The following is a 25,347-nucleotide window of genomic DNA, read 5'->3' as shown; positions in this document are numbered from 1 at the left end:
CTTACCTTACAGTAGCATGTAAGTACCTGGTCTATTTTCTGCAGCGCTTCTTCGCGCTTCAGCGGCACGACGGAAAATTGAGTCTGCGTGGAATGCGGTGAGCGCAAAAGTTAGCCGGCGCTCTACAGTATACAGGCGGGCGCCGGCAAGCTATGCCCTAATCATTTCTGCCGACGAACTAGAGATCTCTTTACATACATGTACGGAGGTATACCGGGCTGGGATTTGGATGCTAGCGAGAACCCCCTGACTGCATGAAAAAAAGTTTGATGTCGGTTTCTTTTCATTGCCAACTGTTTCTTTTCCGCGCTTCACCGTCATATCGGCCGAGAAGTCCGATCTTTCGGGATGTGGACAGACGATGTGGGCTCGCAAAGTACAAGTACGTCATTAGTGGTGAGCAGGTTGATGAGCGGGACTCAGGGTCTGAATCTTGTCGGAGTATGTAAGAGCTACTCAAGCTACTTACTCGAACGCATCTTAGTAAAAGAGGCTCCTGTTCAACGCTGTCTGCTTTGCTTTGGGGACTGAGAGGGATTGTGCCCAAGCGTCTGTTTACATCATACGTGGTGCAAAGGGCACCAGTGGCGGTGGGCTGCAGCAAGACTAAGCATCGAGATATCAAACAAGAAGGGCGATATCACGGCAATCGCTAGGCAGCAGCATTTTGCACCTTCATCGTCGATAAGGGAGCTGCCATTTAGTCTACATACTGATAAAATAAGAAAAAAGGAGCACTGTTTGCTTGGCACGTTATTCATCAGAATGGCCCATTAAACATCATGGCAGGTATCCATTCTCTTAGTGCCTACCTTACAGACTGGGCTGAGTGACAGATGTCACTGCGCAATCAATTAAACGAGGTGCCGCCTGTCAACGTCGCAGGTACTTGCTCCTGCCGCCCATCTGACACGCGAAATGTTAGCGCCCTCCCGCGCTGTCACCGCAAAGTGGCTATCACCATCACGTGGCCGTCGAGGTAGTGCCGGTACGTACCTCCTCTGCACAAGGTTCTTCAACACCGTAACCCAAAATTCTTTCTCCTGTACGCCATCTCCAGCCAACCTCCGCCGCCACAGCCCACGCCATCCTTGCACACAAATCGCCTATCTTGCCTATCAAATCCCGATGCCCCGTTGCGACGGAGCTGAGCCAGCATCTCCGACTGTATCATCCAGCCATCCTGTCTCATTTCTTGCTGCGGTACGGAGCTGAGAGGCCCGGATATGAGGCGTTGCATGTTGGAGGGGGGAGCGGTCCGACGTCGTAGAGCTAACGGTATTACGGCTCCATGCGTTTCTATGGAGTCGTGCCGTGCTTTGCGTACATCATCTAAAAGCCAAATCTCATTTTCCATCTGCGTTTCCGATTCCGAAGTCAAGCAACGACATAATTTGTCTGATCCCCCTTTTCACCACCATTGAACCCTAGCCCAGCTCCAGTTCGCCGACGTACGAACATGCCAATGAAGCAATGGCTAAGTGGGCATCTTCAGCTTATTTTCCAGACCAAGATACGATACGATGCACCAGAGCAGCTCTTGAAACTCCATCTCATCTCATCTTCCAGCGAATTTGCATGTAAGACGTTTAAATGCTGAGGCTGCACGTGACTTTGCCTGTCAGCATCTCTATTACAAACAGAACCGGCAATTGCAATCGGCAATGAACAATGAAGCCAGAACGCCTCTGATATCAACCACGTTCCATCTTAGCTAATGCATCACAGCCTTTGGCGCCACCAAAAAGCAGAAAATTTCCATCCGCCGGACCGACGCGCTTTGTGCAAGATGAAGTTTCCGCTTCGTTGGAAAGAGAAGGTACATGCCCATAGGTACGGTATTGTGCTTTTTATAGATCTCATTGAACAATAACATTGTGTCGTTGTTGGTGGTGTTGCTACTTTACTATTTGCTGTTGGCCGGTAACAAAGCTTCATTGAAGAGAGCTACAGCACTTACAACCAACGAATACATTCAAAGAATCGACTCTGAATGCGTCAAGCCCGATTTGAAACTATTAACACCACCAATATACGGTTCGATCTTTTTGTATCGATGCCAAAATCGGGAATAATAACCTACTTGGTCCGTTTGCCACTCCGCTTCCATCACTGTTTGAGCCGCTCCAAGAGGCGCCACGCCGCTCTGGTCCAAACCATGTACTGTGCTATAAGATTTTGATTTTCTTTGTTCCGTTACTTTGTACAACGGCCTAGTACCATATAAATGGGGCAGCTACTATTGACCCCTTTATCAGAGGACGTCCAAGGCCTTCAGCAGACGGTAGCTACCGCTAATACCAGGTTTGTCATCCTGGCGATTCTCCATAAAAATACATCTCAGCGGGCGCTCTTCTTAGGCGGATGATGTTATGGGATAGACGCGATCTCCATCATTCAACAGGCGACATGTTTGGTCTGTGCGAAGCAAAGCCTTGTGACTGCAGCAGTGAGACATTGCGGTTGGTTTCCTTATTCAGCCACTTGCTCTCTGGGATCCTGGAGCCTAAAATTCCGATCAGCATCAGCCATGCGTTCATAGAGGCTGGTTAACCCCCCGGCCTAGAAGCAGAATCCCTTCGATATCAGAACCTAGAATTCGCTGTGGCTTCTCCAAAGAGCGAAAGCGCCAGTGTGCGGCCACATGAGAGACATTTAAAGAGCGCCATTGCTCCAAGGATCATCGGCTGGCTGCAGCTCGCGCGTTTCAATTCATGGGTGCCTAGAGCCTTGTCTAGAGACCATTTCACGGGTCGAGCTCCCGATAACACTGTCTTTGACTGTCACTGTCTGCCGCATCGGGCGACTTGCATTTCATCCTTTCGATCTCCAGGCTAAAGGGACGCCTGGTGGCGGTCGCACCAAGCTAATAGGCCTAGGGCGAGATGCTCTACGCTCGCCTCTCCTGGCCGTTCTTACGGTTCTAGACCCCGAGATGCCGCCATGCGTCGAAAGCTGGACGGCGCGGAATGGCACCATTGTGGCCTCGGCGCGGCTCTTATCAGCGCCTCCATCCTCTTCTGGCTGAGATGAGATATCTAGCTGCAGCAGGAATCCTGCCCCCAAAGACCCAATCTCTAGGGGCATGAAGGATAACGGCCACCCTAGTGCAACAAAATCCTGGGGTGGGCGCACGTTCCGACCAACAGTGCTCACTCCCACGTGCTGATTGTTGGAGAATAATCACCCTGCGTTGTCTCATGAGCGAGGCCAACGACTATTGGATCTTAGTTTGTGGTGCTAGCTAGTACGTACCAAGTGCTCCGGGTGCCCTCAATTTGTCTCCCCGCATGACAAAGCTCCATCATTACTGTCAGACAACCTGATTCATAAACTTTTGTGTATGATGCTAAGTAGCGTTGAATTCATTTGACGCGGTCACTCAAGAGAGATTACTTGGTAACCTGTCCGTCAAGTTCCTTCAGCCTCAGAAAGCTTGAGGGGTTTGACTTTTGGCCAGAAGCCAGCTAGAGACATTCTACATGTGCGTGGCGTCAAATCACGAGAGCGCGAATGACAAGGCAGGTCACCCCAAGTAAAACGAGCTGCAGTACATGAGTCGCGTGCTTCGTCCTGCGCAAATAGTTAACGCGTTATTGCCCCTTTGGCGTTTTTGGAGTAGCGAGAGACTTGATCTAGTTAGATGTCTGTTGTGTTGTGTGCTATATGTACGTGGCAATTGATCTACCAGACTACTGACCGCTATTAACGATACGAATTATCTGGGGTAGATCAGAATTAGGTCCTTCAATTCAGCTCTTCTCCACATCGTTTTCAGCCCTGAGCGCCCAACGATGGCCATGATTCAGTCACACGTTGATAAGGGAGATGTATCGTACTCTGATGGGAGACTACTTATCTCATTATACGATATTGCATCATGAGCCTCAGAGTTCAGCTCGCCTACCGGGGCTTTTGATCCTTCTATTCTGCAATACAGAGGGTTATCATCGACCCTAGCTTATCTCAAGCAAGGGGGCGTTACAATTTTAGATTCGTACACAAGGGAAAATGTAAAAAAAAGAAATACTAGGTCGATAGGAACTTTTGAAATAACTGTTTCGGGCTTGCTGTGCCGAATTTGTTTCGACTGTTGGTTGTGCCTTGTTCCGCTTTTATCTTTTCCCCCTGAGTGAGTTACAGGGTAAAATTTGGCCGAGAAATGATGATTGTAAACGAAGATTGGGATAATGACGTGTCTTGACGTACCCAGAAAGTCATTGTAGGAATTGTAGTAGTTAAGGGGTGGTGAAGAAGAAGACTGTTGCGATGGATGTATTTTACAACTCTGTCAACTTGTTTCCGACATTTGTGGAATAAAGCTCTCATCGTTTCTATTCACACACGATCTCATTTAAAGACTCTTTATATTGGAGCTCCAATTGATTGAGAGAGTGCTAGTTGTACTTGGATTGTTTCTTCATCGGCCATTTGTCGTCAGAGTTGAATACGTCTTAAATCCCGTCTTTGGTTATGTGATACTTGGAAGTATGGTTTAAGTCTCTATGTCTATTGAGATGGTTCATCATCTAGCTACTTGCTGCATACCAGCTAGCTATGCGTCTTGGAACATGCTTGTTCTCAACACAGCGCTTCACAACGTCTATGAAGTTTGTAAAAGGGCATAGCAGTCTGTCCAAGATGATCTTGAGTGTATATATAGCTGGAAAGGCGGTATACGCGATGAGCTGTCTGACACGCTCATTGCGCAAAACCATATGAATCCCATAAGATGAATAAGTTCGATATATCGTGTAATACTTTGCAGCTTCTACATCCATCACTACCTACTCCAACTTCAACTCCGTCACCAACACCTTAACCCGACTCTTATCCGCACTCGTCCAATCGACTCCCATCAAACTATGCCCATCTTCATGCCCATCATCCCCATCCGCAGCCAGCTCGCCACTGTCCACAAGCCCCCAAATCTCATCCACCACAGCACTGCGAATCCGCGGCCACGGATGAGCCATGAGCGCGCCCAGCCTCTTACGAGCATCCTTTACTCCAGCTTCAACATTATCTCCAGCGCTCTCGGGCCCAGCAGCAGCAATTCCACCATAGACCTTGATACAGGCAGCGACCTTGCGGACATTTCCAGTCTTGTATCCCGCCTTTTGCGTCTGCAAACACAAACTCTTGTAATTAACCCCCTCGCAGCGCTGAAATAGGCCCACGTGGAAGAGAAACGCAATAATCTCCAAAGTCGGCACGATGATACGGTCCTCGCCCTGGCACGTCTTGAGGTTATGCAGCAGCGCGGAGCACACGAGCTGCAGCTTCTGGGGCGATTGCTCGCAGTAGTCTGTGAGGGCAGCGCGGCTTTCAATGATGAGATCTTCGTTGCCGGTGTCTGCGGACGAGACGAAGCCAGCCATGAGGCCGGCCATCCAAGCGTTTGTGTCGTCTTTTACAATGTCCATGATGTGCTTGTGGAGGGAATCCTTGTTGATGAGGTCCAGGAGGAGTGAAAAGTAGGCTTTTGATGAGAAACTTAAGTGATCGGTGAGATACGTTTTGCTAGATGTTTGAATCGAGTCTTTGAGTCCATCAATTTTACTAGAGAGAAGATAAGAGTCCAGCAGTTAGCGCCATATTATCAAAGGATCACTCGACTTAATAAATGATGTATTAGCAAACAAGCAAACAAAACTTACCCTTCATTCATGAGCAGCGCAATAACATCCTTAGCCACACGGCGCACTCGATCAAGCTTCTCTGCAGAGAGCCGCAAAATATTGTGAATGAGCTTCCGAACAGATGCCGCCACCCAGTCTCCCTGAGCCGCAGGACGTCCAATCCCCCCCCATAAAACTGCAATGGCCTTGAGAGTCTGGAATCGCACCAAGGAGCCTTCGTCGCCTCGAGCCGTCGTTGTGTAATCGTTTAGCCCATCCGCAAGAAGATCCAAGAAGACCGCTGGCTTGTCGCTCAGAATCCGACTGCTTAAAAGACTGTGTAGAATAGAGACTCTGGTTTCAATCTCGCTATCAACGCTCCATCGTTCGAGAAACGCAGCACAAACAATGTCGTTTCCGCTCATATCGTCCTGCGAGCTGTGAGCAAGGGGCTGTGCCAGGGCCATAACGTGATAGTATCCATTGCCAGTTGCTATTGCACGGCTTCCGGGCTTGGCTGCGATCAACTTGGCCCATTGCTCCAACGTCTCAGCACGCTGTTGAGGAGCAGAGAGTAATAGAAGCATCAGGCCAGCTGCGGAAGCATGCTCAACGGTTTCTTGCTCGTTTCTGCTAAGCCATTTGGGAATGACGGCTCGCAGCCGGGAAGTCAGCGTTTCAACCTCGGGAACTTGTTGTGCTGAGCTGAAGCCAGCGACAATTTCTGGCAATCCGTCAAGTTTGTCCACCGATAGGATATCGACTCCTTTTTCCAGGCGCTCGGAAAACAAATTGTTGACTGACGTGAGCTGTATGATGGGTAGAGAGGATACAGCCAAACGGCTTGCTGCTTCAACAACAAGCTCTGGCTTACGATACTCGGTAGTGCCGCAGTCTTCAAGGATCGTAGACACATGACCTAATACCTTGCGGACAGAAGCTTGATCCAGAGACCTTGGTGCAGCCTTGCGTGCAAGCTCAGGGAAGCCATCCAGCACGCCGGCAAAGCATGCCAGCAAACCGTGTCGCTCTTCCACTTGTCTTTTCTGCAAGCTGCTCAAGCGATCCATCACCGAGTCAATCGATTCTTCGAAGCGCGAAAATGGCTTTTCGGAGGCTACATTGGACAACTCCACCATCAGCGTACCAAATGCAGCGCCGGCAGCTCGTCTCGAAGCCGTGTCCATGTCGCCGATTCCTCGCCAGCCCAAGATGCCATCAACAACAGCTTCACCATACTGGCCCGACAGCCTCGTGGCACCAAGCGCAACTTCTTGAACAGCGCGCGATCGCCGGGCTACGGCATGGTAATCCACACACTGGACGACACCAATACCGTGCTCAACGGTATCTGGATGCCGACCAATAAGTTCTTGCAACGCGGCAGAAGCACCACGTCTGATGTTTCCCTCTGGGTCCAAAGATGCAGTTGTCACCAGCTCTGTTCCCAGAACTTGCAGAACAGAGCTCGATGGAGGGTGAGCCTTGGCTGCGTAGACAGACTTGGTAGGCACAGCAAGGAGCTCAGAAGTCGTATATCGACGAGCCAATGCCCAGATGCCAAAACAAGCCGCATCGCGAACGTTGGCCCCCACGCTTGCTCCGGAAATGCCGCGCTGCTCAAATGTCAATCCCAAGAGAAGAGAGTGGAAGATGTCGGAGAGCTGGCTGGCCGGCGGCGATCTTCGATAGAGCAGATGAGACAAAGTCATCATCAGCCCGTGCCACTCCAGAGGGTTTACAGCAGACAAATCGCGAACCCGGTTGGCCCCTGGCTTGCTTGACGTTTTGTTCCAGAGCACATTGCGATTCAAGGATTCCAGCACGGCTTCAACAACTTGGGATGCCATATCTGGATCCAGCTTGAGCGTAATGATGCTGAGTGACTTGCTGGCAGACAGGCGAACCGGGGTATCGTTGTCAGAGAGGCTCTCTAGGAAATATCCAATAGCATTCTCTACCAAGACGGTAGTCTTCATATCCCGCCGGGCATTGCGCAGTAGCGACACAACAAGCGAGCGGACGACTTTGAGCATCATCTTTCGCGCTGATGCTTGAGACATGATGACTTTTGAAATTTCATCCCCACCTGCCGAAAGTTCAAGCATGGATTCAAAGATGGTAGATAGGTATTTGTCCATGTAAGACGTTTCAGACGAAGAGCGCAGTATGCCAGCCAGGAAAGAAAGTACACCGATGTAAAAGTAAGGGTTGTCCGCCTCATTATCCTTCTGTGGCCGTAACGACTTCAATGACCACTGCACGAGGCTCTCGAGAATACCGAGCTGCTGCATATCCCGCCGCATCGCCAGCCTCACCAAGAGAGCCTTGGCAGCATCTCGTTCTTTACCTGCGCAAGCAATGTACTTGATAGCCAGCGGGATGACTCTCATCGTAAGGCCCGGCACATTTGCAGGCCAGCTAAGCCCAGCAATGGGCGGTACGCCGCCTTCATCCAAGTCAGCGGAGGAAATGGTCGATAAGTCAAACGGCGCAAACAAGAGGTGAGAAAGCCAAAGCAGCGCAATGTACCGCTGCTCCCACGACCATATCTTGTAGGAAGACGCAACAGCAGAAAAAGAAGACGGCTCTCCGACATTCTTCTCCTTTACATTGTCAGCCGCTGCCTCGGCCTCCTCAACCGCCGAGAGGATCAGCTCCAGGTACTTTGTCTCGACGTTGAGAAAGCGCACAATGACCTTTTCGCCGCGCACTTTACAGAACGAATAGAGGATCTGGGAGATGGTGTAGTCCAGCGGAGCGAGCAGGTTCTTTGTGTGCTCGGGGATGCGCTTCTGGCGATGCCGCGTCTGCAGATACTCCAGATAAGACTCTGCCAGGTAGGGAATCCACTTGGGCAGATGCGGATCCAGCAGCTGCGGCAGTTCCTGGAACTGATCCAAGACCTGTGAATAGGCAGTCAGTAACTGTCTCTTGTTCTCTCGAGTCAACAAAACTCACAACACAGGTGGCCTTCAGAGTCTCCCTGATGCGCACCCACGGCCGGATACGAGTTCCCCCTCGCCCATCCGGTTTCCGCAGACAAGTCACCAGGCTCTGATCCAACTCTTCCAGCAGGACCTTGGAATGTTTGTGCAAATACACGTCAATCTCATTCTCCGAGGCGTCCATTTCGAATCGTGATGTTGTGTGTGTTTGTAGCTGAATTGTCTCTCAAGTCAACGCTGGCTGAGCATCTCCTTTTTTAACACCACGCAGGAAAAGGCCGTTAGGCACCACTTTATGAAAGCGGTGACGGTATATCTGACTGCTGAAGCTAGGCAGCGAAATAAATCCAAGTCGATATGACTGAAGATTGCCGTCAATATGAGTTCAATGTTTTGATTGCTGAGCTGCCTGATGCTTCTTTGGCGGCTGCCTGAATATCAGGCCCAACCTCAGTATTGCACACATCTTGTCAAGCTGCAGAGAGGTGCGATATAGTGTGAAATACAGTGCATAAACTGTAACAAAAACTGTTTGTTATAGGGTAGCTTAGCTATCTGCTGAGCAATGCTATGATGGAGCTTGGAGCTCGGTGTTAAGCTTGAAAAGGAGCTAGCCGCAACGGTATATTACACGCAGATGCATCTTGGAGCTCCGTTTCCGAGATATAGGAATACGAAGCACTATTTTCAAACTCTAAGATAAACATTCTTGGCATCTCGCAATATATAGGTCACAAGGTTAAAGTTAAGAATAGTCGTTTTTGTATAAAGTATGGTTTGCGCTAAATGCAGTCTATATCAAGCACGGATTCACTAGAACGTTTAATTTTCTTTTCCATGTCGCTTATCAATCTACCCATGCATGCGACAAACCCCATTGGTTTAAATCATTGTTGTCCTCTGGTATTCTTAACTTTTGAATCCTCACAATTTGCACCTTTACATGGAAACTCGTATTCATCTCGATTCACGGAGCGCTGTGTTGGTCGCATAAAGCTTGGCAAAATGTAAAATTGCTTAGTTATCGCTGGCGAATCATGTCCTCGCCACACTCCACGATGAAACACGGCAATGTGACAAGGGACATCCTCCATGTCCCCCATATCGAATATTAAGGCATCACCTCAAGCGAAGGGGAAAGAAAAAAAGCAAAGAAGTTTGTTTCACAACATTATGATTAATCATTAATGGTGCCTCCCAAAAAAAAAAAGTTGATTGCGTGCCTGTCATGCAGCATCAGAGAAAACCCCAAACCCACAGCAAACGCCTGGCTCAACTGTGACTGTCACCCCTCAAATATCGTCGTCACCAGACAGCCCTATTCAAGTGGAATAAAAGTAGTAACAAAAGAGAGTAAAGAAAATTTTCAAGTTGCCAAGGCGGAGAGCCGATCAGATGTAGAACTATGAAACAGCAATCGCCGCCACTAGGGCGTCTAGAGCACTGCTGTGGGACGGCCCCGTAGCCGCCACATAAGGGCCCGCCCAGGCGACGCCGAGCATGTTGTCGCTGTTGCGGTCGTTGTTCCATATGGATTGAGCATTGCGAAGGATGAAGTTCTTGAAGTTGTTGTTTGGTGCCAAGTCATTGAGGTATCGGAGGTTGCGGATGAAGACGCCCTTGAACTGCTGGCCATCCAGGCCACAGTTGCCTGATGCAAGCTCGCATTGGTCTGCTTCGACCAGGATGCCATTTGAATTGGAAAGGGAGTTGATAGCGGCGTTAGCAATGGTAGCGGCGGTGGTAAGGTAGGATGAATCTCCGGTAGCACGGGCAAGCTCGCTTAGACCGCCGAGGATAACGCCCTGGTTATAGGACCAGGTGGTCAAGCCGTTGTTCTTGCAGTTGGAGTCGAGGCCGTCGTTGATGAGGTTGTTGGAGTTGATCATGCCGCTGCCCTTGAACCAGTTCCACTGAGCCTTTGCGATCTGGAGATAGGTGGTGTTGGAGGGCACACGGTTGGCAAGGGAAGCGGCGACAGAAAGATACAGCTCGTTGGCGATAGCATTGACGTAGGTGCGGTCTTTGCTCCAGTAGATGCCTCCACCGCAAGGAGTTCCTTGGCCGGTTTGCATGTCGTTGAAGATTTCGATGGCTGAGTCAAGGTAGTCCTGGTCGCCAGTGGCATCGTGGGCATGAATCAGGCCAAGAGCCCACCATCCCTCATCATCATAAAAGTCATCGAGGAAATCAGCAAATCCTCGCTTCTCCAGAGATGAGGAGACGGTAGCATGGCATCCTTTGCCATTAATGCAGTGGGTAGACGTGGGAAGACCCACGGCGTTGACAACCTTGGCGACTGAGACAGTGGTCAACTGAGCCTGGGTATAAGTGTTGCGCAGAAAGCCACCAACATTGAGCTGGTTGGCTTCATTGAGTCTCAGCTGAGCAAAGTCGGCCAAGGTGGTAAGGGCATTGCCACTGTTCCACCAGGCAGCGTTCCAGAGACCAGTCTCGGTATCGTACCATGCATTATTCAGCTCTCGAATGGCTGTGACGGAGTTGGCAACATAGTCTGTTGCAGTAAGAGGAGTAGAAGGAGCGGCGTGGGTAGGGTTAATGAGTGACGGAAGAACGGCTGAGAAGGCCAGGGCGTGCGTCCAGAGCCAGCTAGGAACAGCCATGATGTAAGAATAAAAAGAGTGTGAGGATTGAGAAACGAAGGCTAACTGTTCCAGCTGAGGAGCTGGTAGTTGCGTCTTAGAAGGGAAATAAGAAGAAGAAGAAGATGAGGAAGAAGAAGATGGAGAAACATCAGGAGGAGCTGCATAGATTTCCGGGGCATAAATAGGTATTAAACCGGAGACCAACAAAGCAATGGAGAGAAACACAAACACCAAACAAAGCTTGTGAATCAGGTACGCGAGGGAGAAGCTCCTGGGCGGGTCTGGACGAAGGCCGGCATTGGCATATGGAGACAGGGGTCCGGATTTGGATCCATGATGGCTATAGCTTGGCGGCTCGGCAGGGTTGCCGCAACTCTTTGGGCACTGATAGCCGACAATAGCACTATGACCGAGTGAAACTGGTTAGCAGCAGTAGCAGCGGTAGGTTCGGGCTTTACCATGAGTGAGCCCCTTCATCAATCGTCAATCGTACGCTTTATCGCCTGAACCAGGGCCAGCGGCTGCCATTCGTTGATTCGGCGCCAGGGGCACCCAGGATTCAGGGCCCGGCGAACCAGGTCGCGGAGTGGCGTCCAGGCCGATGGCGTCTTCATAACGGCCAAGCCATGCTGCCGCATCGGTAGTGGCGTTGCCGCGAGGGGACATTGTCAATGGATGAAGTTACTGTGACCGTTGCGGGCGTCTCTTTGTTGTCTCGTATTGTAACTTTTTCTTCAAAGAATACCTTGCGTAAATCCCTCTCGTATGAGATGACGCGATGTTAACCGTCCAAACGTCTTTGGAGGCGCTACCAGGATCCCCGTAGTGAGAGGGGAGCCTTTCACAAACTGAAGCCTTGAGTAGCACGATTGGACGAAATTGACTTTTTTGCGGTGTCTCTGCCTCCCTCTCGCCGGATGTTAGACAAGCGCCAGTTGTTTAGTTACGAACGGCGCTTGCGGTACTAGATGATAGCAGATCATGGCGATATGCTGTGGGCTGTCTCGCATTATTTAAGCTAATAGGAGGCGGCGCGATGGAGGCCGATCTGCCAACAGCATTTGGTAAAGAGGTGGGATTTTCGCTGAGGGGCAGCCGATCGATGCTGATCCGGCTCTGATCCATCACGAGATGCCATCTCTCGCACGGTACACCATCTTTGCAAACGTCCGAGATGGAGGGCGTCGCATGGGGTGATTCACGAGATGTGTTGTTGATGAGGGGAAAATGCAAAGAGGCGCCAAATGGAGGGGAAAAGTTTACACGGCTGGGGAAGCGTTTCTTGATGCGGAAGCTACGGACGGTGGTGTCTTGCCCTACGTGACCGCAAGACAGTCTCGGTTGAGGCAGTTGCGACTGGCGGTGTTCGATGATGTCACCGAGGCGTTTCCTGCACATGTTCGATATGGATAAAGATTAATATTCACATGTGAACCTAATACTAGGTTTCGATTCACATACACTTCAAAAATCAATATTTATCTAACTACCTTACCTACCGACGTATATACTTTTGATTCATGGCACCTATCAATCTGTAGCCACGCCACCAATATTAATATTGATATTCTGCATCGTGGGGTGGCACAGCATCACAAGAATCGGGCGTGACCACTTTATTTACCCATAAAAATGACTTTTGTTCTCCATCTACTCCCTTCCTCATCCATCTCGCACGAGACCCTCTTCGGCATCATCGACTGTCACGGCATCTCGCGTCCCCCAAGGCAGTGATACAACCTCACAGAGCCACGAGGCAGTACCTCATCCCCGCATCATCCCCCCTCACCTGGTATCCCCTCCCTACTGCTGGCTTCCTCCCTCTCCCTGGACCTGAATGATTGACTGACTGCAATTTCCGGGCGCACAAATCAGAGCGGTGTGCGGTGTCTCGGGACAGCGGCCAAGAAATGGGATTTCATGATTCAGATGCTAAAAGAAGAAAAAAAGGTCTCGGGACAGCGGCCAAGAAATTGGATTTCATGATCCAGATGCCAAAAGAGGAAGGAAAGGATTGTCATTCAATTTCTCCCTTGTTATTATGTCTCGTATATCAGCTCTGCATGCTTCCTCTTACTGGCGCGCGTATAACAACGGTGAGGCGCTTCAACTACCTACAGATGCAAAGAACATCGTCCCTTGCGTGAAAGCATCCGCCATCACGAATCTGGCATCTCATAGCGCAGACTGTTGCTCCTTCTCGGCACTTGCTAGCACGGGACGCAAGGCAGCAATCCTATTCTCCCCGTCTTACGGGCACATGCGCACAATCAGGATTCCTCACGCGACAGCCTCGTATTGGTAAGTGAGGACAAGAGATGAAGAGAAGAACAGAAAAACAGCTCAGTCAATGAAACGTTGACGATGGACCCTCTGTTGTCTGTGTACCTGTTACCCTGTTCCTTGTGCGCAACCAGGTGCTTCAGAGAGACCGTTGTGTGAAATCTACAGAGCAGTAGTATATGCATCAAAGTAACTGCAAAAGAGGGTGAAAGTCTTTCACACAGCTTTGTTGTTTCTTTTGTTCAACGCCCGGACAGAACAAATTGCGAGCACTTATGAAACCAAGTTGACGTTTATTCTCCTGTGGTGGCACATTAACACCGGTACTAGGTGATTCTACCAACGTTCTATGCATGGCTACCTCATATGTAACGTGTACCTTGCAGCCATTCAGCTGGTCTAAAGAAACATTTCTCAAAGAAGTATTAAACAAAGCTCGTTATCGACCGTTTCACTGCTTCATTGCCACCTTTCAGCTCCTCCAGGATCTCGTAATCAAACGCACTTCCCGCAACAAGTTAGCATAAAAACATACCGTCGCATAACTCCCATCAAGAAAGACCGAAGGGAGCAAGTAGGTAAGCGACTGCAATGAAGCCAATCGCATCCTTCATCTCAGCGCTTAAACATTAAATGAAAGAATATTCCCCGGAAATACACTCCGATAAATTTAGCTCTATCCCTCCAAACCCTGCTCGTTTTTTTATCTCGCAATCCCGTACCCGGAAACAGACAAGAAACAGGGGGACCGCGCGTTTTAGAGCCTTGTCGTTTTGGATCCTTTCATTTAAAAAAAGCAAAGTGCCTGCATACCAATCAGCAGCCCCTTGTATTTTCTCTCCCTCTTCTTTCTCTTTCTTTTGCGAGCTATATGCTAACATTTGGTCCCCTCATTCTGCGCTAATAATTCGAGGTACAACAGAGAAGGCGATGCTGCATTCAATAACAACCAGCCTTGATGATGCGACCCCTATTCGCCATGCAGAAACACTTAATGACATTAAGAAAAAATGCATATAATATAAGCCTTCTTGTATCTAACTTTCTAACCTTTATCAACTATGAATCAGTCGCTAGCTTTCTAGAAAACAAGCTCCAAGTTTCTGATCCAAAAGAACAGACAAAGCAGAGACATCAACTTCTTTACACTTCCCAAGGTAGTCATCTACCTTTTCCGATGAGATGCAAAGCGTGGGATAAAATTCCCTCATACCGCCCGATGCTACTTTTTTGATAGGAAGTTCGGAGAAGACGTCTGCATCTTCATCCACAACCTGGTAGAGCGTCACTGAACCTGCTAGAGGGTCGAACCCGGCCGTTTGTATGCTCACAATGAAACGAGCTTTGAAATAAGGCTTGCTGTCCGTTCGCCGAACTAGCTGCAGGGCGCGAGTTGCGAAATCCATTGTTTCTGTAATATTGGACGAAAAGTTTTTCAAAAAATGTTCGATAAGGTATTTTAAGTTTGCCTCTGTAATAAGAAATTTGTGTTCATAACTGGAACTGGATCTGAATATGGAGTCGTTTTTGTTGTTGTCTACAGATAGAGCAGACAGAAGGAGTCTCAGATTACCACGCTCATACATGTAGGCTGGCCGCCTGAGACAGCAAGTGTGCATATCTAAGTCGGGTGACGTTTCTAAAAATGCCACTAAGCATCTCAACCGTTCGTAAAATCCAAAAGATACAGAGTGACGAGTGTAGAAGGTTCCACTGGTGACGTTATAGAGCTGCTTTACAAACTCACTTAATGCTGACTCATATGTGAAACACCCTGCGAATTGCCCAATGCTGACTGGTGGCTCATAAAAGCAGGTATCGGCAGAGTTTATATCAGCACCCAAGTCATGGAAAAACTCTGGTATGTTGATACCGAGACCGTGGCGTTTGAAAAATTCAACATCTTCAACAAACATATATTCAGCATCTTCAACAAACATATATTCTCGAAGAACACGCGTGGCATGCGATGCCCCTTTGCTCTTTAGCCGTTCCTTTATAAATGGCTGAAAGGTAGGATCGCTAAGTAGAAGGGTATCAAAGCATGGTCGAGGGTACATGTTTGATCGTTGGTCCCACGGTATAAGTCTGGCTTCAAAGAGTCTTTCGTAGGCGGGCAGTAAAGTGTTGAATACTATGTCGTTATCGTCTCTCTGTGCTTGCTTTAATAGCCAGCGGAAATAATGCAAGCTATCCCCCTTGCGATGGAATATTGTTCCAGAAACCCTGGCCTTATTTCTTGTTTCCATGATTCGAAGCTGACAGAGCATCGTAGTTGCAAGCTGTATGGGGGCAGGGTCCGCTTGTGCCTCCAACATAATATTTCTTCCGGGTTCCGTGTCTCTCAGGAAGTCGAACAAAGTTCTATGAACAAAGTCTATCTTGCTCGTAGCGTGTTTTTCTAATTGAGAATATTCTGATCTGATTTGCAAGTCGAACCAAAGATTTGCGTGTGTCTCTTGGGCGACGAGAAACCCAGCAGTCTTGATAGAAATAGTATTCGACATGCCTGAATATTTCGCTTCTAACTCTGAAAGCTGCAGCTCATATGACTCGTCTAACAAATTTCGTTGTAAGTCTTCATCTTGAGAAAGCATAATTTGGAAAAGTGTTAGAAACCGTTCGAAATCAAGACAGACCAATCTATATTGTTTTCGGTACTCTTCAGTCAAAGTCCGATGTGTTGTAAGTAGCTTGAAGTAGCGTACCGCGTCCCCTCGGTATATGTCTTGGTCTTCACCCAACCTGCTCCACATATCCGCGTATAGCTCTTCGAGTCCGGTGGGGAGTTTTCTTAAGCGAGATAGTATGATGCCCTCCCCATCGTGATTTCGAAGTCCTCTTTTGATGCTTTCGAGTGCTAGAACCAGCCAAAGATAAACACCTTCTGCTTTGTCCACCAGAATGGGTTGCAACTCCAACAGGAACTGCTCTGTATACATGGTCTCATGCTTTTGGACATTTTCCAACGCGTATTGAATCTCTTTTCGCGCAAAATCGAGCATATCATCTCTGGTATATTCGTTGAGTTTGAAGCCTTTGTATTTGGAGAAGGCCTGTTGGAATATTTGTTCACCACGGCTGGAAATGCACCATTTGGTGTTCTGTGAAGTGATACTGGAGATCAGGAATTTGATAATCTCCTCTGCATCAGCCGCTTCGTCAATGCCGTCGATCAGAAAGAATAATGGTCTGTTGTAATGTGCCAATATGCATTTAAAGATAGCCACCAAGTGTGGAATCTCCCAGTCTCCTATCGAGTCGTTCTCTTTGGTAAACTTGAATTCTGATATTATCCTGTCAATGAGGCCTGGTTGGCTTGATAGTAGCTGATGACTTAAAGAACACAGCAGCCCCCTCAAACTTCTCTGTAGAATATTTCCTGGTTTCCAAAAGAAGTGAGAAATAATAAGAGAGTCATGGTTCCATTTATCAAGTGCTTTGTGTGTATTTTCGTGTTGAAGCAGAAACTTTACGAGCGTGCTTTTGCCCGCACCTGGTTTCCCCTGAATCCAGAAGGTTTGCTCATCGGATTGAAGCCAGTCGACAAAGTCCGCCCAAGCTGCTGCAGCAGATCCGGAAGTCGGCTTTTTTGCAAATTCGAGAGATTTGAAAAACGAGACATACGTCGCTTCACTGGCAATTTTGATGTCAGTGCGTCGTGCATTCATCGACTCGAATTTCAGGCTCTGAAGTAGGCGATTTCGCTTCACTTTCATATCTTCCTCACCATGATGAGCGTTGATCAAATCTTTCATGCCAATTTCAGATTTTTGTATTTGTTGCCTTGTTTGCACTCCATCCCAATTAATCAGGTTGGCCATTTGAGTGTGACCAGCTGCTATCTGAGAAATGAAGTGCTGCATAGTCTCTGATAGTTCAACGAATTCGTTTTGTTGTTGAATTTGCAAAGCATCCGTTTTCGTGCTATAGATTATTCCATGTTAGTCTCAATATACATCATTGAAAGAAAGAAATAAAAGCAGAGAAAAAGAAATCTGCGCGGGCGACTCACCACACACGAACCAGCATATGCGTTTCCAAGGTCTTTTGGTATTTTTGAAATTTTTCAGAAAGCTCTTTAACCTTTCTTTTATGCCAGAAAGGTTTGATTCCCCCAATCAATGCCTTCACAACGCTTCCGGGCTGATGATATTGAATTGTCAGCTGTATTTCCGTTTGTAGTTCTTGAGCTGCGCTGCTGCATTTTCGAGCTATCTCGTGGAGGTCTTTCTCATTTTGAGTGCGTTGCTGAACGGCATGAGAAGATTTGTCCATGTCATCCAGCAAAGTCTTGATTGACGCCGTATTTTCGTGCGTAATGTCATCAACAGTAGCGCGGCCATCGTAAATGTCTCTGCAGGTCGTGGCTAGCTCTTTTGTAAATGAAATGACCTGCATGATGCTGCAGACCAGCGAAAGGGCTTCAAGTCCAGACATTGTTCCTGAATTATGCGATGCGAACCTAAAGAGATGGAAGAGACTGAGATGGAAATCGTGTAGAGCTGGTGAGGGGAAGATTACGATCAAAGCGTTGGATCCAGCCAGAAGCAACCAATAGGTGGCAAGGTTACACTGCAGTGTCTATTGGGTACCAATACCTCTTTTTTGGGCATCGATGAGACACAATGCATTGAATATGTATTACTATGGCTTTCATTTACTACGTGCCGACCAAATGACCTGTGTTGGATGCTTATGGCGAATTGAGAAATTACAAATGTCAACTTGAGTTGTCATCAAACGGTAGCTGCTTTTCCATATGCGCGCCTAGACATAGTCATTTGCCGGTATATCACCAGTAAATATCTTGCAAGAGAAGCTTGTTGGTCCTTTTATAGCAACTGGAACATCGTTCAACAGCAATAGAGGCTAGACGTAATGTCGTGCATTACGAGGCCAATTGCCCATGTAAGTTTAGGTTACTCAAAATTATCGAGCCTCACCAGGCTAGAGTTGGGCATTACAGAGTGTTACGCTTGAAGAATAGCCACGTGTTCAACTTGCTCCAGTAGAGGATTACATCTCTCTGATTTTGAGTAATTATGCCGACAAAGCCAGAACGCTTTGTACCTTTGACACAGGTGGTACATGCAGTGATGCTGAGTCCGACACTGCCAGGTACCTTAGGTAGGTACCTACCAATTATGGCAATACACGTGAAGGCGCATGAGAACCCATTGCAGTGCATGTGCATTGACAGGGAACTAGAAGCCGAGACAGTATTTATATTCTTTCTCGTATGGATTTTCTCCGTTATAAGCTAACAGCAGTAGAGAGATGATATGTTTTAGCCTGCTAGTAGTTGTAAGTTATTGTAGACACGGCCCTAGCAGCCCTCAGTTGAGACTACACCGCTATCTAAATACATATGTTCTTGGACAGGAATAAAGAGGAAAAGTCTGAAGCTTTAAATGATATATTGATATATCTAGCCACTAATTACTGAATATACATAGGGAATAGTTATCCAGTATCCCAATTCTGTGATCCAACATCCCAGTAAGTAGCAGCAGTAGCAGCAGTAGCAGCAGTAGCAGCAGTAGCAGCAGTAGCAGTAGTAATAGCAGCTTACATTTATGACCTAATATCACCTAGCTGGAGTGCTGAATAATAGAAATGGGCTGCTGGATAACTTTGCCTACCTAGGTATGTATATAAGGCCTTTGTGTGGGTAAGTATGCAAGGCAAAGTAAACAAGGAGAGCTACTAAGCATATACCGAAACACCGCAGATATTGTGTTTTCGTGTCCAAGCTCTCGTTCATCGTAATCGATGAAGCTTTGTTTAACCACTTTAATTTCTACTCTTCTTTAGGTATGAACATCAAGGTTGACCAGATTTAGTATATTCAGCGCTACCTAATATACACGTTCCTAAAATCCCACGGTATGTCCCATTATACATAGCCAAAATACGAGAAAACATCTCTTTAGTATTATCCTCCCATATGGTCAATTATTGACATCTTCCTTCTCTCCCCGGCTAACGAAGGGGAAAGAAGGTCAAAAGCGAAAGCTAGAAGGGAAAAGAAAAAGAAAACGAGAAGACAAAAACGCCCTGCATCTCCTAACAGTTCATAACATACAAACAATTGTTTACACAATATGCCCATGGATCAAAAGCCCACAGCTATAATCGGTTTGCGAGCTGGGATCACCCAACGCCCGCTATGAATCGAAAAGTCCCATTGTTGCCCAAGTTTTTTCATATCCACATTCTTTTACTATTCAATTAGTCTCCCCGCAGTCCTCGTAAGCGTCTGGAGCCAAATCCGGATCGTGTCGTTTCTCCACTGCTTGTCGATCCGGCAATGCTAGCTGGGCGTCCATTCTTGCTCCGTGTGGAAAAGCTTGGCAGCATGGTGCTCGATTTGTTCTTCTCGTTGCTGAGAATGCTGGACCGGTCTGAGCCAATCATGGAAGATATCTCCTGCAATGAGTTTGGGTCAAGGAAAGCCTGAGGGAAGACTCCCCATTTGCCCTTTGCGTTTGTGCCTGACCAGCACCAATACTCTGGATATGGCCCTTATTATCTGTTAGTATGCCTATTCTTGCCTAAAACGCATGTATAAAAGTTTGTACTCACAGCTTATATTGGTGATGACCTCGTCCTTGTCAAACTTGAGCCAGTCTTCATTCTTTTCCTTGACTGAAAACTTCCACCTGGCTTTGGCTCGAACGCGACTTGAGTTGTTTCTCTTAATCTGGCTAAAAGGAGGTCGATCCAGCTTTAAGATTTCGACAGGGATCGATGCGAATACACCATCGTGCCATCCAAAAGCCCATTCTCCTCCATATCGAGCAGGCCATTGTACTCCCGTGATCTTTGCGCCTTGTATCAATTCCAAAGCTGGTGTCCTGTCAGGGAGCAGTCTTTGGCCAAAGAGTCTTCTGGCCGACTCCTTTGCATGACCTGTGGGCAGGTGAGCAATCTCTACTGCCCTTTCGCGGACCGGATGAGGCTCGGGCGGGCTGTTAAACAAAAGATCATAGTCATTGACCAAATGAGGCGGAACCTCAGTCTGGTCTACCACAGCAATGCCAGGAACATCTGGAAGCGGCCGAGGGTGGCGAGCCAGATGGGCAAACAATGCGGCGGTCGATGTGAAGACAGTTGAGTCGCTTTGGTCGAGAGTTCGGCTGGTATGAATACAAAAGACACATGCATACATGACGTCGTCAACCCGCTTTGCGTGCAAATGGCTCTTCTGTAAGAAACGCAAGCGGTATCCGATGCCATTCTTGGTATAGTTGCCCTCCTCTAAACATACAGAGGTTAGATCTTCCAGTCTATCAGGAAAAAAAAGTTGTTAAAATACCTTGTTTGTTGAGATCGTACTCAACATGCTTAAAGTCCAGCTCGTATAAGCAGTGCGTGCACTTGGCAGCAACAGCTGTAATAGAAAAACCCTAACCCAGCCAAATCAGTAAGCTCATCAACGACCACCAGGAAAGAGTGTACCTACGGGTTTCTTTATCCTCTTCACACCGATCCCACCGTTGATGACGTCGGTAGCTCCGGCACAGAATTGTTTCATCACGTAAAACGAACTCTGGTTGTCGATTGTGAGATCTTGGGGAGGTAGATTGGCTAGAGCAGCACCAGGCATAGAAGAGTCTACCGGGATCAGGCCACTATCTGGGATCTCATTTGCGGTCAGGCCCGTGCTACGGCGACCAAGCTCGAGGCCCGACGCAGGTGGTTGCTGGGTTTGTTGCTCTGTATTGACAGCACTTGGCCGCCTATCATAGGCAGGCGGCCTTGTACTGACCGGAAGGGGGTTTGGATCCAGCAAACTCTCGGCGTCTGACAACCTTCGCTCAGAGATAGGAGGTTGTGCGGCATCACTGAGCGAATCGTTTCTGGGACCAGGCTTTACGTCCTCCACGCGCTCCTCAGCAGTAGTCGGATATGAGGGCTGACGTGGCCGTGGCTGTGATCGATACGGCATTGGCGAATACATGACAGCGCGGGGTCGTGAAGTACTCCTCGCTCTGATGGCCTTTTCTCGCGACATTTCCTCAGGTATGGTCGGGGTGCTGGCGCTGTAGCTAGTAGTACTGCTTGGTGCTCGTGGGCGTGAGACTTGAGTGGGACTCATGCTGTAGTCTGTCAATTGGCTGGTAAGAGACGAGTGCTTGTGGTCTCCGTCAAGAGTATATTCTTGCAATAATCCCGAGCTGCGAGCGCTGTCTGGCATTAACGATGAGCTACGAGTGCTTTCTGAATAGTTGGATCGCGGAACTGAGAAGTTCTTTGCAGAAGTGAGCGGACTGTTTGGTGAATGGCCTTCAACCGGAGTTTGGAGCGCTGGATCAACTGGTGGTCGCCGGCGGGCTTGAGGCCCGTCTCGCAGTGGCCGTTCATCATCAGAAGCAACAGTCTTGACCCTAATGTCCCATGGGTTGGTTGACGGCGGTCGTGGAGGTAATTGATCCACTGCCGCTGGAGGAGGTGGCGGGGGCATAGGCAACGCCCTATCCGGAGGTGGCATCGGGGGAGACATGAGGTCGATGCTATTAGTATTGTTACTAGTATTGAATGCCTTGTCGAGCAGCACTCTCAGCTGCTCGTTGGCAGTCTCAGCGGGAGCTGCATCCCCGACAGACCTGCTGTCGGTCTTGGAGCTGGACACAGAGTCTCTGCCAGCATAGCTGGAGCTAGTAACTGAAGGTGTCGGCGGCATCTGCGGCATAAGCATAGTCGGCATGGGGTGAGGCGATGAAGGGGGAGACAGCTGGGACATGAAATGCTGAGAATTGAACTGAGCAGGTGCCTCGAGCTTCATCTTCAACAGGATGTCGTAAATCTTTGGAGCTGCCGCACGCGACTGCATCTGAAGCTCAGTGAATTTGGCAGCATCAAAGTCGTCTACTTCAATATAGTCATCAAACTCCCAGAGCATATCTGTAAGCTGAAGCCGAAACTGGGCGATATCCTCTATATTGACATCACGTTAACTCTACTTGATAAAGTAAAAATATCAAGTGATATATCATTTGTACGGAACTCACCATTGTCTCTCAGGGCTGCAACAAAGTTTGGCCCATAATCGTCAAAGTGCTTTTTACATAGCGGCTCTATCCTCTTGAGAGCACGTTCGCCCTCCTTGAGCAAGGCCTGGGAAGCCTTGAGCATTGGCTGTGTGTCACCCGCATTCTGAACAGCTGTCCTCCCCTTCTCGACAATGTCTCTGAATGGGGTGAGAACGAGGTCGGCAATGTCATCCATCGTTGTCCCAGGCAATATAGAACAGGCGAGCAATGTGTCTTTGCCGGCGGGGCGAGGGACTGGGGGGGTTATGTACGATGACACCTCTCACGACCGACTTGGTATGAGTCGGGCGTGTAGCACACGTGCGATGCCAAATATAGGCCGAGACAATGCACTCGAAGGCGGAAATTAAAAGAGGATAAAATTGCTATGACAAGCCGATAGTCCACGGAGGCTCGATGCTAGGTGTGGCGTTTATAGAGAAGCGGCGTCAGTCAAGACCGAGAGAGTCCCCGCGTGGGGCAGGCTGGCAAGCTCCAGATGCTGAAGATTTGAGTAAGCCGCCTTGCTGGTTGAGTTGGTGATTGTGATTTAGCAACAGTAGGCGCTGCACTAGATGAGATATGTGGGAAAACGTTATAGATGGTGAAACGAGAAAGCGAAGGGGGCGAGAAAAAGAAAAGAAGAAAGGAAAAGTGATTTTGTAAAGTAGAGGGGAGAAAGGATGCCTAGGAGTGTGACTAAGAGGAGAAGAAAGAGGCGTACGCATCAAAGAGCTGAGCAGCCCCAACGTAAGTAGCAGTACTCGTGAGCATCATTCGCTGGAGAGAAGGAATGCCACGGCCCACGGAGCCAGACGATGGCCATGGCTGCAGCCACCCAGGCGTTCATATAGTAGGAACGTAGCCAGGCCACCAGTGCTATCACGAACAATCACGAAGGGACCAGTCGCAGCACTAGCACGGCTGCAGCAATCAATGGGCAGGTACCCGCCCAGGGCAAATTGATGCATGCATGCACGATATGGGACGCAGACGACGCACCAAACAACCACTAGCAGCGGTAGGCCAAGCGACTGTTGGGCTCTCCCCTGAACGATTCTCCATCCGGGGCAACGAACAAGGCAGCTTGCCAGGTTCCTATAGCATGAATGAATCGACCGAGAGCCAACGAAGGGGCTCCGAGTCGTCAAGCACTGGCGGGGTTGCTCAGAGGCCTTTTGGCTTGTGAGCACGAGGGCAGCGTCGATTGGACAGGGCCCGGCGTACAAGTTATTATGGGCTGATTCGGAAGAGGGCTGTTTAGCATCGTGCTAGAGCGCAGCGATCCTGCGTGGACCCTTGTTGTTCAAGAGCCGGGGACTCGATGCGTCCCGACCACGTTGCGCAAGGACCGCCTCAGATTGGTCGGAGCTGTCAAAGAGACGCTTGTGCGGAATAGTGGGCAGCTCGTGGGCGCGCGCATGTGGGTGCCGCAGCCTCGTTTTTGAAAAGGGCCCCGTCCATCGAGAGTCGCTAGTAATAGCGGGCGGGTGTGGCTCCTTTACTGAGATGGGACAAGCCCAGGTCCCGCGTGGGTACGGCATCGCATCAAGCATGGCTCATGCAATGCAATCAATAGTCAGGATGTGCCAACCTCGTTTCTGCTGTTACAAACTCATTAGCCATCGCGGAGCTGAGAAGCAGATGCAGAAGGAACAAGACTGGGGGCAGATTGCGCTCTATCTGCGCCGTGATGCAACACGTCTCTATCCACGAGGACTCACTCCGTTCAAGGTCTCCAATGTCACCCCCGTATCCGCCATAGTAGCTCCAGTGGTAAGAACGGTGGCGTATACAGAATGGTGATCTAGCGTCTCTGTCGGTTCGTGGCTGCTTCTAGCTAAAGATCTGGCACAACGGTGCGGTGTCGCAAACGGCAAAGGCTTCAATAGCCTCTTCCTGCAGAGGGGGCCTCGAGCTTGATTCCAAGACGCCGCCGAGTGAGATTGATATTCGTGGTGGATGCCGGGCTGCTTTAGCTGTCGCTCTAGCGGGGCTAGACAAGAACAGGGTCGTGATGATGGACCGGCGTGGAATCCGCGATGGTGGTGAGTGGTGGAGAAAGAAGATGCTCAAAGGAATTTGAACCTGCCAGCGAACATGGATAGGGGTTTGAGATCTCCAATGTCCGGATTTTTCTGTGTCCGGGCGTCAGTGCTGCCGTAGCATGAGCCCTACAGGAGTGCTGTAGGCTCTGTAAGGTGAGGTAGCATTAATTGAGGCCCTGGAGGACCGCTATCAGAACCAATTGGCTCCCAGCAGACTATCTGATACTCGAGAAACAAGGCCTCTTTTGGATCGACGAATTTGGTGAAAGGGGGGAAGCTACAGCATCAGCATCTAGAATGGATGCAGGTGTGCCAGCCACCTGCATTCTATTCATCACAGTAGCAACCAAACTAGCAATGGCCTGCCGGTAATGTTACATGCACGCACACCACCTTTTGGCTGCTTGTTTGCCCTCTTGATTGGCCTCTCGGAAGCAGTTCAGGCACCGTTTGTCACATTCCAGTGACCACTTACACAGTAGTTGAGACAAGAATTGCCCATTTGGGCACCTAGCAAACATGGGTGCTGGAGCCAAACAATGGCGTAAACATATGTGCTGTCCTCTCAGAGGTGGAGTTTATATGTCAACATGTTACAGTAATGCTGATTCCGATCTTTTTTTGCTTAGCAATAGTATACAGTAACATACTACTACCAAATTGAACAGTGTCACACAAATCTTATACCAACCGTGCGTATAAGCCGTGGAGAGAGTGTGAGAGCAAATACCGTAGCCACTTCCCCGGTCTCACCATCCCCATGCTCTCTCCCCATGTCTCACGCACTACAAGTACATGGGTAT

General features: G+C 48.9%; 5 protein-coding genes across 5 annotated transcripts; all 5 read right to left on the bottom strand.

Annotated features, from left to right (window-relative positions):
* Positions 1–4,787: 4,787 nt before the first annotated feature.
* TGAM01_v201650 (hypothetical protein) lies at positions 4,788–8,753 on the bottom strand (the record flags this gene model as incomplete). Its single annotated transcript, XM_024548810.1, has 3 exons — positions 4,788–5,562; positions 5,661–8,527; positions 8,583–8,753. The coding sequence occupies 3 exons, from the start codon at positions 8,751–8,753 to the stop codon at positions 4,788–4,790; spliced, it is 3,813 nt and encodes a 1,270-aa protein (XP_024406421.1).
* A 1,219-nt stretch (positions 8,754–9,972) lies between these two features.
* On the bottom strand, positions 9,973–11,841 carry TGAM01_v201649 (hypothetical protein; the record flags this gene model as incomplete). The annotated part of the gene is made up of 2 exons (XM_018807208.1): positions 9,973–11,578; positions 11,669–11,841. 2 exons carry the CDS (start codon positions 11,839–11,841, stop codon positions 9,973–9,975), a joined length of 1,779 nt encoding a protein of 592 aa, XP_018659542.1.
* A 2,690-nt stretch (positions 11,842–14,531) lies between these two features.
* Positions 14,532–17,898, bottom strand: TGAM01_v201648 (hypothetical protein; the record flags this gene model as incomplete). The annotated part of the gene is made up of 3 exons (XM_024548809.1): positions 14,532–16,744; positions 16,955–17,385; positions 17,474–17,898. 3 exons carry the CDS (start codon positions 17,896–17,898, stop codon positions 14,532–14,534), a joined length of 3,069 nt encoding a protein of 1,022 aa, XP_024406420.1.
* Positions 17,899–19,692: 1,794 nt separating this feature from the next.
* Positions 19,693–22,692, bottom strand: TGAM01_v201647 (hypothetical protein; the record flags this gene model as incomplete). The annotated part of the gene is made up of 5 exons (XM_018807206.1): positions 19,693–19,985; positions 20,047–20,721; positions 20,780–20,870; positions 20,927–22,401; positions 22,476–22,692. The coding sequence occupies 5 exons, from the start codon at positions 22,690–22,692 to the stop codon at positions 19,693–19,695; spliced, it is 2,751 nt and encodes a 916-aa protein (XP_018659540.1).
* Positions 22,693–24,055: 1,363 nt separating this feature from the next.
* TGAM01_v201646 (hypothetical protein) lies at positions 24,056–24,457 on the bottom strand (the record flags this gene model as incomplete). The annotated part of the gene is made up of 2 exons (XM_024548808.1): positions 24,056–24,100; positions 24,221–24,457. Coding segments are annotated over 2 exons (282 nt in total), but the record flags the coding sequence as incomplete, so codon positions are not given.
* Between the last annotated feature and the right edge of the window lie 890 nt (positions 24,458–25,347).

Source organism: Trichoderma gamsii (genome assembly GCF_001481775.2).
Source record: "Trichoderma gamsii strain T6085 chromosome Unknown Scaffold_4.2, whole genome shotgun sequence".
NCBI classification, from domain to species: Eukaryota; Fungi; Ascomycota; class Sordariomycetes; order Hypocreales; family Hypocreaceae; genus Trichoderma; species Trichoderma gamsii.
Note: the sequence above shows the minus strand (reverse complement) of the source record. Positions and strands in the feature narration are given on the sequence as shown.